This window comes from Garra rufa, chromosome 24 (assembly GCF_049309525.1).
Source record: "Garra rufa chromosome 24, GarRuf1.0, whole genome shotgun sequence".
Classification (NCBI taxonomy): Eukaryota; Metazoa; Chordata; class Actinopteri; order Cypriniformes; family Cyprinidae; genus Garra; species Garra rufa.
In genome coordinates this window covers 2,965,147-2,983,522 of record NC_133384.1, presented here as the reverse complement: position 1 = coordinate 2,983,522, position 18,376 = coordinate 2,965,147, and the positions used below count along the sequence as shown (strand labels likewise).

The following is an 18,376-nucleotide window of genomic DNA, read 5'->3' as shown; positions in this document are numbered from 1 at the left end:
ACTGTAACAGCCTACAGATAAACAATGAAGTATTACTTGGTGCAATAATTATTTTTAATATTATTAATAAATATAACAATTTATTGATCATTGCTCTTTTATCGTATTGCTGTTGTTTTTTTAATATGGCTTATATAGGGGGTTGAATAAGACTGACAAGGAAAAAAGGTTTTCCCTCTTAAATTTACAGTTCATACAAAAGGAATTATTTCTTTCATCATCTACTCACCTTTATGTCATTACAAACATGTATGATGTTCCTTCTTTCGAGCTCTGTTTTCTTTACTTCCATAAAATTGAGGTCAGTTGAAACTAGAATTATTTGCTTACAAACATTCTTTATAGAAACTTCATGTTGCGCAGAAGAAAGTGAACCATAAAGATTTTAAATGACAGGGTGAGTAAATGACAGATTTTTCTTTAATTTTGTTAACAGTGCCTTGCAAAATTGTCCATAACCCATCATATATTGCTGCCTTATGTTAAACTGCTTTAAGTTACTTTTTTCCACATCAGTCTACACTCCATACACCAATGACAAAGCAAAAAAGTTGTTTTAACATCTTTGCAAATTTATTATCTGGGACAGTTGATATTTAGCTCAGAAGCATTTATATTGCTTCTAGTTGTTACTACACTTCAAGTGAAATAATTCAATTGAATGAGTATGATTTGGAAAGGCACACTCATCTTAATAAAAGATCTAACAGCTGAAAAGGCATATCAGAGCAATAACCAAGCCCTGAGGTAAATAAAAAATTCTGCTGCATTGAAGGTTCACAGAAGCATGTAGTCTCATTCCCCTTAATGGAGGAAGTTTGAAACAACCATGGCACGTACTAGAGCTGGCCTCCGAGCAGTTGATAGAGAAGGGCCTTGGCTAGAATGGTGACCAAGAACCTGATGGAAACTTACAGAAGGACAAACATCACTGCAACACTCTATCGATCTGGGCTTGGAAATTGCAAAATATCACATAAAGGACCCTCAGACTGCGAGAAACAAAATTCTGTGGTCTGATGAACCTCAATTCCAAGCATCATGTTTGAAGGAAACCAGGCACTGCTCATCACCTGCAGAGTACCATCCCAAAAGTAAAGTGTGCTGGTAGCAGTTTCATCCTGTAGGGCTGTTTTTCAGTGGCAGGGACACAGGGACTCATCACAGTAGATGAAAAGCTCAATGCACCAAAATATTGAGATAGCCTTGAGTTGCCCAGCCAGAACCTGGGCTTGAACCCAATCAAACATTTTTGGAGAAACCTGAAAATGTCTGCCAGACCTAATCCAAGCTGATAGAGCTTGAGAGGTGAAGAAGTTATACGAAGAATGGCAGATAATTGCCAAATGTTGATGTGCAAATCTTTTTGCATCATACCACAAAGACTAAGGTACTTCAGCGAAGTACTGAGGTAAGGGTATAAATACTATGCAATGCACTTGTTCAATTTTTGTTTTATTCTTAATAAATTTATGAAGTTGTGACAATTCTGTTTTTGCTTTGTCATTATGGTGCATGGAGTGTAGATTGATGTGGAGAAAAAACATCAATGTTAAAACAGTTTAACATAATGTGAAAGAAATGAAGGGGTATGAATACTTTCGCAAGCACAGACAAAAATGTAGATATGCGGATTGGGTTTTATTTAAACCATTTATGACCCTTCCCAAATTAAATAAAAACACATTCTAAAATGTTTACTTAACCTTAGAGGTTGTCGTCTTTAGGTCATGGAGTAAATGTGCTCATTTACTTAAATCACAAGAAAGACATCAACATTGAAGGCTTTCAGTTTATTTTGGTTACTTACATATTCATCCTCTTTTCTCCAAGTGAGGAAAACAAATCATAACAAAGGTGATGTTAAAATAGTTTGTATTCTGAGAGGTGCCACAATATGACTGTTCTTGCTGAGTCAGTAAACAGCAATCCCATCATTCTCTTGGTCCCAAATGATTTTTCATTGCTCATTTCAGATCGCAGTAACCGTGACTTCCGCAGCTCTGCTCGACACAGGAGAACAAAATACCTTCAAATGCTTTATGTACAAGAAACACTCACATATTCAGAGACTTAAATGATATCTGAGTAACATTTATACATCAAGCAGACAAGACTGAGATCTCACTCACAGAACTACCGGATATGAAATGCAGTTTGGAACATTCAAGCCGTCAAAAATACTATGCAGATATTTGACCATTTTCAAAAAATAGCTTTTGAGTTGCAAATGGTTTTTCGACATGCACTATGAATGCATCAAGATTAAACATGAACATTTCATTCGAACAAAATCATCCTCAAGAGCTTTTATAGGCAAAAGTTACAACCAATAACTGCTCGTATACGGTACTGTGCAAAACATATAACCATACCTTATGTGACTTAAATAATGAAAATGCCACTGCTGTAATGCGAAACATTTGCACAGTACTGTTTTTCCATGAGTGTTAAAGGGATATTCTGTCATCATTTACTTAACGTCATTGCAAACCTGTCTGACCAACTGTACTTTCTTCCATAAAACACTGAAGTAAAGAAATCAGTCATACAGGTTTGGTCAATGTCAGAACTATCCCTTTAACACAGGAGTGTTTCCTACCCTACTTAATATACTTATGTACAAATTTGTTTTGGGCATGAATTAACAAATGCTCTACAAAGTGTCTGTAAAGCCTCAGAGGGGCTTTAGTTTAATACTGAGGTAATGTTGAAATCATACATTTTAATTTCATGCTCCATTACTCGATCCTTAAAGTGGATGGAAAACCGCTATTAGCAGGATGCGAGCGAGTTTGTTTTTGTTGATGCTAAAACAACACCGGCTCACACACGCGCACGCAAAGGAAAATAACAATGTTATTACAGTCAGTAATGTATTCCGTGATGTGGTCGACAATGTAACAAGAGCGTTTTAGATACAGGATTTTAGTCAATCCAACGCAAGCCTGGTGATATTCACAAGGAGGCTCCTCGAAAACGATTGTTCGCCCCCGTAATAAGGCACAGTGACTAAATCAACATAGAAGAGTGCTTTCTTCGGCACTGACAGACCATCACTTCAAGGAAACACACGCTGAGAAGTGGGACCAACAGTCTTGTACAACTGTCAAGTCTGTGAGAATAATGAGAATCGTTTTTGCTCCCCTTCTGCTTGATGAAGTTTCTGCAATGAATAAACACCATCTAAATACACACTTGAGGCTACAAGATTTCCAAGACTCGGACAGGCTCGAACACTGAAAACAAGTTTTATCGATATCCAAGTGAATGGTTTTCATGTGCGACTTTACATTGCAACACCAGACACGAGCACAATTGGACATGAGAAGACCTTTTGAACCACAAATGACACGTTCTCCCGACAACAACCCCCTTAACACCAAATACCTATTTGAATCAAACACCGAACGACCCCTCAGTCTCGCTGCTTCAACTCCTGCGAGTCCCACAGCTCTTAGGGATTCAAAGGCCATCGCACTTGGGTTTCAGTTAATATCGCAGCGTCTCATTCGTCAACGTGATGGACAGACCAGAGACTCCTAACACCTTCAGAAGCTCATAACTGGCCTGCCGGGGAGAGCGAGACGATGTGGCGCCAGCCAGATGCCACGCAGCGCTGCACGGCCGCGGTCTGTCGAGGGTTGATGGATAGTGAGGAGCACCTGAAGGGGAGCCGAGGCAGAAACACGAGGCAGGGCGGTCTCAGAGTCAGCATGCGACACCGGGAGGAAACTGAAAACTGAAGGGTTCAAATCGATGGGTTGCATATTAGGTGGCAAAAGGAGCTGGCTTTGTGCTTGGACGTCATGGAACGGAGTGGACTAACCCTCCTCTTCGCTCTCCTCCTCTAGAGCCTCCTCGAACACTCGGTCCGGGAGCCGGAAACACTCCTCGAAGAAGTTGACCAGTGATTGGCTGAGGTGCTGCCGCGTTCCCTCGTTGTGAATGAAGTGTCCTTCGTCTGGGTAGATCTAACGCAGGACACAAGACAAGGTAATAATCTCAATATCAGAGCTCTCCAGAACATCACATGTCAGAATGATTCACTTCACGCAGCCTCGTCAAGCCAGTTTGACAGAGGTTAGTGAAATCATCAGTGTCTATGATTGGTTTACCCTTTGTAGAGTTTTATTTAGCATTTGCAAAAATGTCAAGAAATGCAGGGGTCTCAGTGGTTGATTTTTATGAAAACAAACAGATTTTGTTTCTTATGATCTTTCTTTTTAAGCTTCTGCATTTTATTTATTTATTTGGAAACTGTTTTTTTTTACCTATGCCTTCATGTTTTAGTTTTACTACTTTTCAAAAGTCTTTTTTGCTACGTTTTTGCTAAATGTCTTTTAAAACTTTGCAGATTTCATTGTTTCACCCTGAGCTACGACCAGGGTGTCAAGAGTTTCATTCATCTACATGCTAAAATTATGTGAAATTACACGAAAGGTCTGAAGATATTATTTAATTGTCTTTATTTAGGATACAGAAAACGCTAACTGTGAAATTTAAATGTACACTACTGGTCAAAAGTTTGGGGTCAGTAAATTTTTCTTTTTTTTTTTTTTTTTTTGAAAGAAATTAATACTTTTATTCACCAAGGGTGTGTTAAATTGATCAAAAGTGATAGCAAATACTTAAATTGTTAGAAAATATTTATATTTTGAATAAATGCTGTTCTTTTGAGATTTTTATTCATCAAAGAATCCTGAAAAAAAAAAAAAAAATCACAAACTTTGCAGGGCAACTGTTGCAATATATAATCCAATATAGATCATTCTAATAATAAATCAGTATATTAGAATGATTTCTGAAGGATCATGTGACACGTAAGACTGAAGTAATGGCTGATGAAAATTCTGGTTTGCATCACAGGAATAAATAAAATTTTAAAGTATATTACAATAGAAACCATTATTTTATATTGTAATAACATTTGCAATATTACAGTTTTTTTTTTCTATATTTTTGATTAAATAAATGCAGCACTGATGAGCATAAGAGACTTTCTTTAAAAACATTACAACTCTTACTGACCCCAAACATTTGACCGGTAGTGTACATTTGAAGTCAAAAGTATACATACACCATGCAGAATCATGACCAAAATACAAGGGGTCATACAAAATGCATGTTATTTTTTTATTTTTTTTAAAAAACACAATAGTTGAATTTTTAAAAATGACCCTGTTCAAAAGTTTACATACACTTGATTCTTTAAACTGGCTGCTGTTCTACAGAAAAATCCTTCAGGTCCCACAAATATATATATATATATATATATATATATATATTTTTTTTTTTAGCATTTTTGTGTTTTTGAACCCTTTCTAACAATGACTGTTTGATTTTCAGATCCATTTTTTCACACTGAGGACATTGATGCTTCAGAAGGAAACGCAATGCATTAAGAGCTGTGCGGTAAAAACTTTTTGAATTTGAAGATTAGGGTAAATGTCTTCTGGTAAACGTAAGTATCTTCTGTAGCTTCTGAAGGGTAGTACTAAATGAAAATAAAATATAAAATTTTTAGGCAAAATAAGAAAAAAAAAAAACACTTCAATCTGTTCAAAAGTTTTCACCCCTGGCTCTTAATGACGTTTCATAAACCAAAGTTCGGGAGGAGCACGTCAGATACTTAGCCTAATTAACACAGCTGGAACTCACTCAAGCCAATCTACATCATGCATAAATACAGCCGACTCACCTCTACCCATTTGACGGATTATCAGCATCCCTCCACCACCCCATCTCCTCACTCAGAGTTCCTTCTACACATATACATGGGGGGGGGGGGGGGTACTCTAGGTTCGGGCCATTCCCGAGCTCGGAGCCCTTCCCCGGACAGCACGCCAAACATGCTTACATACTACAGCTAATTATATGTAAGTGGGAACTCGTGAAATGCATCGTGTTTCCTTCTGAAGTATCAGTGAGCGTTTAAACCTTCTGTAATAGTTGCATATTAGTCCCTCAGTTGTGTAAAAAGATAGTCATTGTTTGAAATGGTTCGCTTCACACAGCCTTTTGTCAAGCCAGTTTGACATCAGAGGTTAGTTAAATCATCAGTTTCTATGATTTGTTTACCCTTTGTAGAGTTTTTATTTAGCATTTGCAAGAAATGTCAAGAAATGCAGGGTAGTTCCAGGGGTCCCAGTGGTTGATTTTATTAAAACAACAAAAAGTCTTTTTTATGCTGCTGCTTTTTATATATTTGGAAAATGTTTTCACCCATGCCTTCATGTTTTAGTTTTACTACTTCAAAAAGTCTTTTAATACTTGGAAACAGTTTATTCATTTATTTCCTAACTGTCTTTTAAAACGTTCATTGTTTCACCCTGAGCTACGACCAGACTGTCAACATTATCAATGAAAATCCACCAAAATAGGAATTTTTATATGCTTAATATTTAAACAAACAGAGTCTCACATACACATATATGCTAAATGATGTGTAATTACACAAAAGGTGTGAAAATATTATTTAATTGTCTTTATTTAGGATACATAAAGTTCTAACTGTAAAATTAGCCTAATTTTATTCAGAAAAGGTTCTAAATACATTTAACAGCTCAGAAAATTACTGTGAAATGACAGAGGTAAACATTTTTTTATTACCATCAAAAAAAAAAAAAAAAAAAAAAAATATATATATATATATATATATATATATATATATATATATATATATATAAATAAAGAACAGATATGTGATGCATGTCTTCAAAACGTTAATTATTTTACCAAAATACAAGGGGTTATACAAAATACATGTTAGTTTTGAATTAGTACTGACCTGAATAAGATATTTCACATAAAAGACGTTTAGATATAGTCCACAAGAGGAAATACTAGTTGAATTAATAAAAGTGACCCTGTTCAAAAGTTTACATACACTTGATTCTCTAAACTCCCCACTATGAATATGATTTTGAGATCCATCTTTTCATACTGAGGACAACTGAAGGACTCATATGCAGCTATTACAGACGGGTCAAATGCTCATTGATGCTTCAGAAGGAAATGCATTAAGAGCCAGGGGGAATTTTGTCTTCTGGGAAACATGCAAGTATCTTCTGTAGCTTCTAAAGGGCAGTACTAAATGAAAAAAAAAAGATTTTTAGGTAAAATAAGAAAAATGTGCACATCTTCATTCTGTTCAAAAGTTTTCACCCCTGGCTCTTAATGCATCGTGTTTCTTCTGAAGCATCAGTGAGCATTTGAACCTTCTGTAATAGTTGCATATGAGTCCCTCAGTTGCCCTCAGTGTGAAAAGATGGATCTAAAAATCATAGTCTTTGTTGGGAAGGGTTCAAATACACAAAAATGCTGGAAAACCAAAGAATTTGTGGGACCTGAAGGATTTTTCTGAATAACAAGGGACTCATGAACAACTATCACAAAACAAAAAACAGATGTGGATCATTCAGGTAACAACTTAGTATTAAGAATCAAGTGTATGTAAACTTTTGAACAAGGTCATTTTATTCAACTTATTTTCTCTTGTGGACTATATCTAAACGTCTTTTATGTGAAATATCTTATTCAGATCAGTACTAATTAAAAAATAACGTATGTAAACTTTTTATTTCAACAGTATGTCCAATTTTAGACACTGTTAATGAACAATTAAACTGGTGAGAGCATAAAAGTCAATATTTAATTAATGAATTTATTTGTTATTTAAATCATTTGTCTATCTAAATTCATCTCAGTTCATATTTATATTTTATATAATTTTGTATAACTTTACTTTGCGTGTGACTGCCGTGACCCTTCCTAATAGATCATAAATTGAGAAGAACAGCTTGACACAGTGTCGATCACACGTCCTGATGAATATCTGCTCTAATTAATTCCACAGTCATTCAACAGCCAGCAATTAATAGCAAATCTATTAGAGAGCAGAAAGCAAGGAGAAAATCTCCTAGTGTGGGAATATAATGGGATTATTCAGCGTGTGGCTCATGAGAGTGGCCTGTATAATCTGTTTAAATGAGCTGCATGCATTGAGTGTGTCTAATCCCACTGCTGGCAGCAGCAGCCGCTCACACTGCTGCATGATCACGGAGGCTCAGTATCCTGTCACCCCAGACCTCACACACCTTTGACAAAACATCGCCACGCTCACAGATGGATGTAGGATGTACAGTCGGCTTCCAGAAGTAAAAAACCCATTCATTTACTCCATAGAGAAATTGATTTCCTACAATCTGCTTGGAGGATGTTATGTGATGCTATATGCTTTTGAACGAATCACAAGTGTGTTTTTAAATTCATTCTAGAAAACAAAATGCTTAATTGTGGAATTTTCAATAAAGAACTACAATACCCATAATATATAAGAGAAATCCACCAAGTACAGAAGCCATGGATATGTAATTCACGACAAATTAATTCAGCCAAAAACTCCTATTAAGCACAGCAAGTGATCTGATTTGATAGTTTTAAGATTTGATTCTTTGTGTATTTTGCAAAAACATTGTTGTTTTGCTCTTTGATTATTTGATATTGATGAATTATAATCATTGTTTTGATATCATCACAGTGCTTTATAGGATGAGACCTTCCTGATTTTCAATTTTTTTTTGCTTTTTTAATATGCTTCAAATTAAAGTTTGTAAGATTGTGCTTCATGTCAGCTGGTTGGTTTTGTTAATTTAGATTAGAACTGGAAGAATATTTGAAAAAAGCCTCTGCTGAAAATTAATAGAAAAATACTTCTGGAAGCAAAAATGTGAACAAAGTGACTGATCACAGGGTTAACAAAAATAAACAACAAACAAACAAAAATAAACTAATTTATATATATATATATATTTTTTTTTTTTTTTTTTCATCATTTCAATAAAGCTATATAGCTATTATATAGATATAAAAACACAAAACAATAACTAAATACTTAATTTAATTCAAAACAGAAATTGTACAAAATAAAAACGAATTCATTAATAATAAAAGTTAACTGACATAAAATACAAAAAAAAATCTTATTTCAGCTAGTTACTTAAATAAAAATGAATAAAACAATATAGATATATCAAAAATACAAAATAACTAAAACTTTAAAATTAAAATCAAAACAGAAACTGTAAAAAATAAAAAAACAAATTAATAAATTGTTAACAGAAATAAAATACCAAAAAAAAAAAATTAAATTTAAAATTTATTTTAGCTAGTTGCCTAAAAGAAAAATTAATAAAAACTACGTAGATTTTTTAAAAATACTAATACAAAATACAAAAATAACAAAATAACTAACAAATCAAAACAGAAATTGCATAAAAATAAAAACAAATTAAACAATAAAAAAAGTTAACTGAAATAAAATACAAATTATATATATTTTATTTTGGCTAGTTGACAAATAAACATTTCTTAATTTCTATCTTTTAATATGATGTACTAAAGTACTTATAAATACTAATAAAAATACAAAAACACAACAAAATGACTAACAAAATAAAAACATAAATTGCACAAAATAAAAACTAAAAAAAATAAAAGAGGTTAACTGAAAAAAAAGAGTATTTAATTTAAACTAGTTGGCATGGAAACTTCTCATTTTTCATTATTTTAACTTGATGCACTAAAATATCTAAAACTGTAATAAAAATAAATTAAAACTATATAGATATAATTATATAACCGGATGAACTAAAGTACCTAAAACTAAAATAAAAAAAAACTATATAGATATTTTAAAATTACTAATAAAAATACAAAAACACAACAATTATTAAACCTTTAAAATTAAAATAAAAACAAAATTGTTCAAAATAAAAAAAAAACTAATTCATTAATAAACAAATGTAAAAGCATCTGAATGAATGTAGTTTACATGAGTGTCAAAGCATTAAATTAATTTTGTAACATAATGCTCTTATGTGAGGCAATACAAATTAAATTAAAATAAAAACTAATTTATTAATAAAAACTGTAATCTTAATGAATGAACAATCTATTAAAAAAATAATGGAAATTGACTATTACACATCTTTTGCAGAATTTCGAGCACGAGCGCTGCATTTTTAGAATGCCGAGTCAACTTAAAATGAACTTTTATAAAACACGCTTCAAGATCTTTGCACTCATTCCACTGCCCTCCACATTTAAATGCAAAAATATGTTCAGTGTGAATGGCCTCTAAAACTAAGAAACTAAGAAATTCTCTTCAAGTTCTCAATATCTCTTACCTGCAGAGTGTAATTTGCTCTCTCACTGATTAGCCTGGAGATGAATTTGGCTGTGTGCTGAAAATGAACTTTTTCTAAAAGGTAAATGAGATGCGTGTTAGTTGACAGGATTCTTTCTTTCACAAAGACATTGTAAGAAGTAGAAAGGAAATATACCATCTGCTGTTGGATGAATGATTAAAAACTTCTTATCGATGAACTGAGACGCTCTGTATGCAAGGTTGGCCATCTGTGGAAACATGTAAGTGTTGTCAGCAACGGTGAATACAAAATACAGATTATACAAAAGGAAAAGTACCTCGTATGCCCTTCGATCTGGCTTGGGAGGGCCTAGATATCTCTCTGAGAAAGCTGAAGCTGAAAGCAGGAAATAAGAAGGGTATCAGTCAACTGTGACATTTGTCACAGGCGGAGTTAATTTCCGAGCATTTCCTTTGATAAAAATCACTGCGCGGCCATTTTCACAATGCACCGGCTGACTTATGAGCAGATTTCGGTGCTGTTGCCGCTGTGAGTGGTGAAGTATTGTTTATGATGAACACACAGGCTTCATTTTTCATCCCTCTGTTCCTTTAGAGTTCTTGGAGTGCTTCAGTCCTTCTGCCTGCTCTCAGAATACTGATGGGATCCGCTGCCACGCACAGACAGGAAGCTACAGAAATGGATGATGAATCGGACACTCCTCCTCCCCTGAGACGTTCACACAGGAAGCATTATTGCATCTGCACTATTTTTTAATTGTTGGTTTAGTTGTTGGTGACATCTTGCATCACATCTCAGAGTTTTTTCAGCATCTTGCACTATTTTCAAGATATTGCGTCAAGTTGGAAATAGCACATCTGTCACCTCAGTGCATAAATGCTGAGAAGCAATCAGAAGAAGCTGGGGTGGGACAGAAATTAGATGATATTTCTGACATCCCCGATATCACACACACACATGTATTTTGGAAAGCGAAAATTTTTAGGGTACTTTATCATCCGCAAAACATTTGTAAAATGTTCCCTGCTGGATGTTAAAAGGACATTCAGCAGATGTTTCGATTTAGAATGCATGAAAATCTGCTCTTTTTCTACTGGTTTGCACGCAATAAGCTCAAATCCTTTCAACAGATGTCTTGTGCTTACTGAGATATTCATATCTGCATCCGAGGATCAGATGGACCCAAACAGATCTCTGTTCTCCTCTCTGTGGAGCTGTAATTCGCCCTAATATTTAATATTGATGCTGCTCTGTTTGTCATTAAACTGACAAAAAGTTGTCAGGGGTTCAAGCGCATAGTGGTGAAACCCTATTGTAATTGTTAATAGGATCAAGGACAGGGTGCGATTTGTGAAAAAAACAGAGGGGGGGATGCTTTTGAAAACGTTTTTCTCTCTCCATAGGCAGAGGTTGACCAAACTCTAGTAAGGCTATAGACTAAGTAACCTAATGTTAGTGTAATCTGTTAACAATGCACATTATATACATATACATCTTTTTAGGCAAGTACCAGATAATGAGTGTCACATCATGAAATGTTTTAAATGACTAAAATTGTATTTAAATATAATAAACACATTGTACGTTAGGCCTATTAATTGTAATGATTTCATTTCAAACAACGAATAAATTAAAGTGAGCAAAGAACAGTATCAAGAGAGCTTTTTGAAATTTTGAATCAGTAAACCACTGCATTGCAAAATTATTCACTGTTTCGAAGTGCTCCAATCGGATCGCGAATCAGTTGATTCAGAACAGGACTTCAAATGATGTATCATGAATCTTTTGATTCAAAACGGGACTTCAAAGCACATATCGTGAATCATTTGATTCAAAACGGGACTTTAAAGTGCGTATGACGAATAATTTAATTCAAAATCGGACTTTAAATCGCGTAACGCAAATCATTTGATTCAAAACGGGACTTCAAAGTGCGTGTTGAAAATCATTTGATTTGAAACGGGACTTCAAAGTGTGTATGATTTGATTTACATCGGGACTTGGGAGCAGGTTCCCGGGATGTTTTTATCCCCACTGGAGATAAAAATAATTCAGCAGAGGTAGGGATGCATAGACCAGAGGCCAAATTCCCGCCGGCATTTCGCACTCTGGTCACGGATCAACAACCTCCAAGTAAAACTGATCGTGCAGACCAAACTGTAAGTCGTAGAGACTTGAAACTTGGAGGGGTGGTAATACTCACACCGCTGACAATGTCAAGCATTTTGAAACTTAGAATCAGTAAACCACTGCATTGCAAAATTATTTACTGTTTTTTCACAGTTGATTCAGAACGAGACTTCAAAGCATGTATCATGAATCATTTGATTCAAAACGGGACTTTAAAGCACTTATCGCAAATCATTTGATTCAAATGGGAAATTTTTTGCATTTTTCAAGGAAGTAAACGATTGTACGCTGCGCTATATTCGTATCATACGATAGAACTCCTCGTTCCAGACAACTTAGCTTCTAGAACCACTGCTGCCAATCAAATTATTAAATGATTGCGAAACTGTCAAAAAACCTACTTTTGCAAACTCGCCCTAGGTTTTTTGCTCAATCTGGAAAAGACACTGCACTGACTCTCTAGGTCAATAATCATCAAAATATGTTAAAATCTACCCTTTGGGAGATTATAACCAGGTCGTTTAGAAAAGAGGCCTGTCCAAATTTACCCCAAATCCTATAAAGCCTAAAGAAAAACTAAAAATATAATATTTCTATAATGAATTACCTGGATTTGCCAAAAATGCTTTTTTAAAATCATATTTAGGTGGTTACAGGCTTGCTAAGTTAATGTCTTTTTTCATATGGGCTTAAATGCCTTAAAGCACTTGAATTCTGGTAACTGCTGCTTGAAGCTATATTTAAAATTATATTTTTATGCAGCTCCACCTGAGCGGTCGAATAGCACTTGTCAATGTTAAAATGATTGAGATGGCCAAAACTTTTTGCCTACTCTTTTATGAATGCTGTGTATTCGGACATACTTCTTTTGTCACATACTATCATACTATCTACCTACTAGATAGTTAGGAAATATGCAATTTCAGATCTGCTAGGGTGTTCAACCGCTCCTGGAGGGCCACCTTTCAGCAGACTTTAGCTGTAAATCTAATACACGAATCAACCAGCTAATCAAGGGCCAACTCAATCACTAGAAACATGCATACAGGTGTGTTGGAACTAAAGTCTGCATTACAGTAACCCTCCAGGAGCTGCACTGGACACCTTTGTCTTAATAAAAAAGACACACACACACACACACACACACACACACACACAAACAAACCCTACCATATAGCGCAAAGTCTGTGATGGGTGAGAGCACTGCTGCACACTTGAGCATGGAGTCCTCTGAGCTCAGCAGAAGGCTGGTGATGTAACCTCCATACACCTGAAACACACAATACTCAACTCAAGACTTCAGAAATAGCACAACTCTCATTACTAGTTACAGAAGTTTCTGATACGGTCTGTGCTCATTAAAGTGAGGCAGGATTTCAGCCTTTGGACATGCATTAATTAATCCTTTGAAAAACGACAATCTTTCGAGGAAAGAAATAGGCATGGGCAAAAAAGAACATGTAGCTTGAAATGTAGATGGTCTCAATTAAGTTCTCCTCACTGCATGAAACCAATTTGTTCTGCTCTTCTTTAGGACTGAAGTTAGTGAGAGAGGAAGAGTTTAACTGGCATGCCAAAATACAGACAGGCTCTGTGAACTCTCTCATCAATACTGTTGGATGGGTACTAACAAAACCTATTGATCTGCTTACACTATTAAAAAATACCATTTCCAAAAGGTTTTTGCATTGATGTCATAGAAAAGCAAATTTCAGTTAACAGTTCTTCGCCAACGGTTCGGTAACACTTTATAATAACTATCCGTTATAACTAGTTAATAGACCATTAATAAACTGTTAGTTAATGAGTAATAAATGACTTGTTAAATAACAGTTAATAGTTTGTTAATTAGTTATAACTGTGCCTTATAGATAGCCAATAGATAGCTTACAAGCTGTTAGTTAACAAGTTATAAATGACTTGTTAACTGTATTTTAATGATTTATAACTATACCTAATAAATTAGTAATAGATCATGAACAAGCTGTTAGTAAATTACTTACTAAAGACTTAAGTATCATTTAATAGTTTATATATGTTATTGGGACGTTATTCTAAAAGTTGCAACTATTCTTCATTTATTAACTGTTAGTAAATGAAGAATAGTTGCAACTTTAGAATAACGTCCCACTAACATACATAAGCTAATAACTAACACTTAACTAATACATTAACTCACACTTTACAGATCAGTTGTTCATAGTTAACCATCTACTAATACCAGTGACTTTGTACTTTGTAGAACAGCAAATGGATGGAACAAGTTCAAGCTACAGAAATTTGATGTGATATTTAAAATACACAATTTTTGTACCTCAACCTTGTTCCACCCATAGGCTTTTCTGAGGTTTGGGCACTTTTTGTGCTAAACATGAAAACAAAATAAATAAAAATCTAGCCATTGGCATTATTGATATGAAGATGTTTTATCACACCTTGGACCCTCTATACTGAGTGAACCAGCGGCGATCCATTTGCTGTTCTACCATGTTTCACTTTTATTAGTAGGTGGTTAAACTATGAACAACTGATCTGTAAAGTGCGCGTTAATGTATTAGTTAAGTGTTCGTTATTAGCTTATGTTAGTGGGACGTTATTCTAAAGTTGCAACTATTCCTCATTTACTAACAGTTAATAAATGAAGAATAGTTACAACTTTAGAATAACGTCCCAATAACATATATAAACTATTTACTAACAGCTTGTTCATGATCTATTACTAATTTATTAGGTATAGTTATAAATCATTAAAATACAGTTAACAAGTCATTTATAACCCATTAACTAACAGTTTATTAATGATCTATTAACTAGTTATAACGGATAGTTATTATAAAGTGTTACCGCCGATGATAGTCGAACACCTTGCTTTTGGCGTGTTCGGTGAGTTCCGTCACAAAATATACAATATTCAACCGACCAAGCAGGTTGTGAACGTATGACTATGCCTTTAGGTTCGGTATCTTTAGGTTCGCTGTCAAAAATGCCAGTGTGAACTCTAAGTGGACCAGGACCAAATGTATCATTTTTCTTTTTGGTCCGGACCAAATAAAAACTACAAGTGTGAACACACCCTAAGAGTTCCCACAGTGCTAAAAATGTGGAAATCTCAGGATCAATTCCAAAAGTATGATTTCCAGTCCTGGAAAAAATAACAGAAATTAATAAAATTCATACTTTTGGAATTGATCCTGATATTTCCTGTGATATTTCCAACCTTTAGCCACTTAGTTCTTAGAATAATCTTTTTTTTCTTAGTAAAGAACATTTTGTAAATCTAAAACCCTTTATTCACTATAAAGAATCCTTTGTTCAATGGAAAGGAGCTAAAGGATTATCATGGAACCATAGATGCCAAAAAATAACTAAATAAAGACAACATCTCAATCAAAATCTCAAAATCTAACAAAATCTCAATCACCAAGGCTGTTTGTGACACATTCCTGAACTGCAAAAAGCAAGTAAAATCTTTATAACCATTTTATAGTTTAATTCAACCTTCCAAATTCAATTTTAACCTATAGATCAGTAAAAATTTTAATGTTTTTTTATGTTTCTCATCAAGGCTGTAGTTATTTGATCAAAAATACAGAAAAAAACTTTTATTGTTAGAAAATATGTCTATTGTGAATAAATGCTGTTCTTTTTAACCTTTAATTCATCAAAGAATAAAAAAAAAAAAAAAAAACAGTTTCCAAACATGGCTAATGAAAGTCAGTGTTGTATGACAGAAATAAATTTAATTTTAAAGTGAAACCAATATTTGAAATTGTAAAAAAAAAAAAAAAAAAAAAAAAAAAAAAAAAAAAAAAAAAAAAAATATTATATATATATATATAGTTTTTTTTTCTGTATTTGTGATCAAATAGATACAGCCCTCAGCATAAGAGATTCCTTACAATATATATATAAAATTGTATCACAATCATACTAAGACGACACAACTTTTGCCTAGTTGTCTCCCAATTTAAAGTCTGAACAAGTTAATGGTTTTTGCTTGTCCAGACTTAAAGAAATAAAATCCCCCAAAAATGTAATTAATTTTCATGATTTTTCTAGAATTAACAGTGTTGGTAAAGTCTTTCATGCTCTTTATTTCAGAAGTGTTATTTGTGTAATTACACAATCAATTGTTTGAATCTATCAAGTTTCCTTTCAGTTAAGTTGCAATTTATGAGTGTTTGGAGCAGAGCTTTAATGCACATTCTGTGTACCTGTAAATATGAGAGAGGCAATGAAACATCTGTGTGTATAAATGACAAGCTGTCTTGTCTGACCTAATAATAACAATTAAATGCAGTAAGTATTTACCTGCCCAAAAGCTCCAATTCTGGTCTTGTCAATAAATGGCTCCTGCATCAAAATACTGCCAGAAACAAAGACAAAATGTTAAATGATCTGACACTTGCTGGACCTTCTCACTGAGTTTCATTGAAGTCAGACAGTGCTACATGGCCACTTGGCTAAATGGCTGTAGATCTGCCGTGCGGTTAAGGAGATGCAGCACATGTGTATCTGTGTTTGCAGCTGTGTGTTGGCACTGATGGATGTTCACTGTGTGTTGGACGCAGATGGCTGCTCGACTACCTGAGGGCATCCAGCTGGTCTTTCTCCTCGAACATTCCCAGCCTGCGCTGCACTTTATGGAGCAAGTTAGTCCCCTGGAAGCCACTTCCACGGCCGTCAAAGCGCACCGCAATCACTCCAAAACTGCTGACCAGCACTGATGCCCAGTCAATGTGGAACTGCTCTGAGACCGACTGACTGCCTGGAGTCCCATCTCTGAGAGAAAGAGAGAGAGAGTAGGAGAGTTTTCTTAAATAAGCAAGCTTTTAAGTTGTGCTTGAACACAATGACTGTCTCTAGATTTAGTAAGCTGCCAACCTTCAAAACATTTCTGGCAATGATATTCACATTCTGAGACATCACAGAAATGTTCCAAGTCACCTGAATTTTAATACATTTCCAGTCAGCTTAATCAGAATGTGTCTTATGTTCAGAAATGCTGTCTACCCACGTGAAAAAGAAGTCTGCTCAATAGTATTAAATAATTGTAATGTACCCCAAATAGTAATACCAAAAAAGAAGAATTAAAAATTGCTGAAAATGTACTCACCCTTAGGTTAAAACAGATAGAGTAATTTAGCATTACATCACTAGCTCAACAATGGATTCTCTGCAGTGAATGGGTGCCATCAGAATGAAAGCTGATAAAAACATCACAATAATCCATAAGTAATTTACACAACTCCAGTCCATCAATTAACCTTTTGTGAAGTGAAAAGCTTGTGTTAGTAATACATTTATCATTAAAACATTAAAAGCATTGGTTAAAGTTAAAATGCTTTATATTTGTTTTTAACAAACACACAATTGATGGACTGGTGTCACAACACAGTAGAAATGAAAACGGAGGCAGAGATTAAGTGAAAAACCAAACAGGAGATTTATTGTCCGACTGGTAAAATGACAGTGCAGAGAGGGATAGATCAATGTAGGATCTTATCTGTAAGTTCGTTGTAGGATATGAATGAATCAGAAGTCCAAGGTTGTAGATATTAACAGGATCGTAGAGAAGCAGAGCAACAGCAGGTCCGTGGAGCATGGAGAGGAAGGGAGTCTGGCTCAGCGGTGTGAACGGTAGACCCGACAATGAGAACTGTGTGCAGGAGTCTATTTAAAGGGGTGTGGCTGATTGTGCGCAGGTGATCAGAATTCCGGTGATTGCGAGCGGGTGTGTGGGGGTCCTGGTGATGTGGCAGGTGAGGGTGGCTGTGGTGACTGCCTGACAACTGGAGTCATGTGGATCATTGTGATGTTTTTATCAGCTGTTTGGACTCTCATTCTGACGGCACCCAATCACTGCAGAGGATCCATTGATGAGCAAGCTACGGCTTGAGGGTGAGTACATTTTAAGCAAATTATTCATTTGTGGGTGAACTATTCATATAAGTGTGGAAAAACATTACACCTGGAATCGCTCTTAAGTATATTTTTAAGTATATATTATTTTAAAGTATAATTAATATACATTATTTACAGTTGAAGTCAAACATCTACATATTGCAGAATTT

The 18,376-nt window shown here is 34.7% G+C and overlaps 2 protein-coding genes across 2 annotated transcripts in view; one reads left to right on the top strand and one right to left on the bottom strand.

Moving 5' to 3' along the window:
• Positions 1-1,778: 1,778 nt before the first annotated feature.
• Positions 1,779-17,228, bottom strand: LOC141300005 (A-type potassium channel modulatory protein DPP6-like). Its single transcript, XM_073830305.1, has 8 exons — positions 17,146-17,228; positions 16,890-17,084; positions 16,614-16,668; positions 13,473-13,572; positions 10,489-10,547; positions 10,347-10,419; positions 10,191-10,264; positions 1,779-3,974 (listed from the first exon to the last, which is right to left on the bottom strand). Exons 1-8 carry the CDS (start codon positions 17,226-17,228, stop codon positions 3,825-3,827), a joined length of 789 nt encoding a protein of 262 aa, XP_073686406.1. The 3' UTR covers positions 1,779-3,824.
• Positions 17,229-17,905: 677 nt separating this feature from the next.
• LOC141300003 (A-type potassium channel modulatory protein DPP6-like) overlaps positions 17,906-18,376 on the top strand; it is a 69,727-nt gene continuing 69,256 nt past the window's right edge. The window contains exons 1-2 of the mRNA XM_073830304.1: positions 17,906-17,963; positions 18,008-18,064. Of these exons, the coding sequence (XP_073686405.1) occupies positions 17,906-17,963; positions 18,008-18,064 (115 nt within the window). The remainder of the gene's footprint in view (positions 17,964-18,007; positions 18,065-18,376) is intronic.

Bases quoted from the DNA above. Each gene is read 5' to 3' on its own strand.
- LOC141300005 (XM_073830305.1), bottom strand. From the start codon at position 17,228: ATGTCTCAGAATGTGAATATCATTGCCAGAAATGTTTTGAAGGTTGGC. The intron at 16,669-16,889 runs GTAGTCGAGCAG...TGTTTCTGGCAG, and splicing joins GACCAGCTGGATGCCCTCAG to TATTTTGATGCAGGAGCCAT. The intron at 10,548-13,472 runs GTAGGGTTTGTT...TCCTGCTTTCAG, and splicing joins CACAGACTTTGCGCTATATG to CTTCAGCTTTCTCAGAGAGA.